Here is a 1709-nt window from a genome sequence, read left to right on the forward strand (position 1 = left end):
GGAAATTCCTCAACGTCATTAACACTTGATAAGTGGGGGTGGAACAGCTCAGCCTCTTTTTTAATGTGTCATTGTTAACATTGGGGATAATGCTCCCAGGTTATCTGTGAGTTCTCTTGGGCCATCTGGATGGATTTTCAAGCCCATCGGGAGTTTCCCTTGACATGTGAGGCTAAGGTAAGAAAGGAACCACGGGTGGAGGTGTGGCTGATCTGTGCCTTGTGGCAAGGTTTGGGGTTGTGTGTGGTTAGATTCTCTTCTTTGTAGCCTGAGGAGGTCAGCTGTGGCCCCCACGCTGCTTTCTCAGTGGGCATCATAAGTAGGATTTATTGCTTCATCCTTCCCAGAAGCAAGGGGTTTTGTGAAAAAAGGAAGAGGAAGGGGCATGGGGAGTGAGACTTTGATTCTTGGATGGCTTCTTTGGTTCTTACATGTAAGAGCTGAATGAAATACACCCTAAAGGAAAGCCATAACCCTAAATTCCCCACCATGGGGTCCAGTGTGACTCATAGCGGCCCTATAGGACAGGGTAGAACTGCCCCCGTGGGTTTCCGAGACTCACTCTTCAGGGGAGTAGAAAGCTCCATCCTTCTTCCTTGGAAAGGTGGACAGTTTCGAACCTCTGACCTCACAGTTGGCAGCCCAGTGTGTAACCACTACACCACCAGGGCTCCTTCTCTCGGGCAAGTAGATCTAACATCAACAATGATCCAGAAGACCTGAAAGTGGGATATTCTGATGTAGCTCTTATCTGAGCAATGATGTAGATTCTGAAGGATAAACATAAGAAGACACATTCCATACGTCTTCTCAGGGCTTGAAAGATTGACAGTAGGAACTCAGCAGGCCTGGGGAAAAAGCTCGATGACCCGCCTCTGGAGATTCCAGCCAGGAAAACCCTACGGGCAAGTTCTGCTCAGCCACATGGGCTTGCTGGGCTAGGAGTTGATTTCTTGAGGGCCCTTAATGACATCTCCAAGCAGGATTTAGGGGCAGGGAGGGCTGAGGGAGAGGCTTCCACCTGGAGAAAATGGTTTGGCTCATTGACTTCTAAAACAGAACACGAGTGCTCAATTGGCTTCAGAACACAAGAAGGCATCTTTCCTCAGGGACGGCAGATACCTTTCGGACCATGTCTTGTCCTTAGACTCTGATGTGGACAGTCCCACCCATGGTCCAGTCTCACTGAAATGCAGACGCTGGGAGAGCCCAGGGTTTGCGCAGCCAGCCAGGCCCTGTAAACCTTTGTTCCTGCTCAGCCTTGTGCCTCTCATGTCCTTTACCTACCTTTTCAACATTCTAGCTGCTCCCTTTCCCGACGTACGTCCCAGTGCTGCTAAGGCTTCTAGGACACGTCGCTGCTAGAGCATCCACTCATCTTCGTTCTCTCCTGACTAATGCATGAGTCTGTCTGTTTTAGCTTTCTGCCCAGCGGCACCCAGGATAAGGCCTAGCAGAGGGTTGGCACTCAGCCCGCGATCACTGATGAAGAATACATTAAGAGCAGAAAATACCACTTTTTCCGCGCTACCCACAGCAGGGTCCATACGGCGTTGTCCTGCTTCCCATCGTAACTTAAAAGGGAAACTTTAACAATGTCCGGAGCCCTTGACATCCTGCAGATGAAGGAGGAGGATGTCCTCCAATTCCTTGCTGCAGGAACCCATTTAGGTGGCACCAACCGTGACTTCCGAATGGAACAGTACATC

General features: G+C 50.0%; 1 protein-coding gene across 2 annotated transcripts in view; it reads left to right on the forward strand.

Moving 5' to 3' along the window:
• Positions 1 to 106: 106 nt before the first annotated feature.
• The window catches only part of SLC7A6 (solute carrier family 7 member 6), a 48058-nt gene continuing 46455 nt past the window's right edge, over positions 107 to 1709 (forward strand). For both annotated transcript variants that reach the window (XR_006680394.1, XM_045293643.1), the window contains exon 1: positions 107 to 177. Coding sequence is in view for 1 of the 2 variants with exons in the window: in XM_045293643.1 (XP_045149578.1) it covers positions 130 to 177 (48 nt within the window). In the remaining variant the exon portion in view is untranslated. The remainder of the gene's footprint in view (positions 178 to 1709) is intronic.

Source organism: Echinops telfairi, unplaced genomic scaffold (assembly GCF_000313985.2).
Source record: "Echinops telfairi isolate 266 unplaced genomic scaffold, ASM31398v2 ScPeMD7_2291;HRSCAF=2852, whole genome shotgun sequence".
Classification (NCBI taxonomy): Eukaryota; Metazoa; Chordata; class Mammalia; order Afrosoricida; family Tenrecidae; genus Echinops; species Echinops telfairi.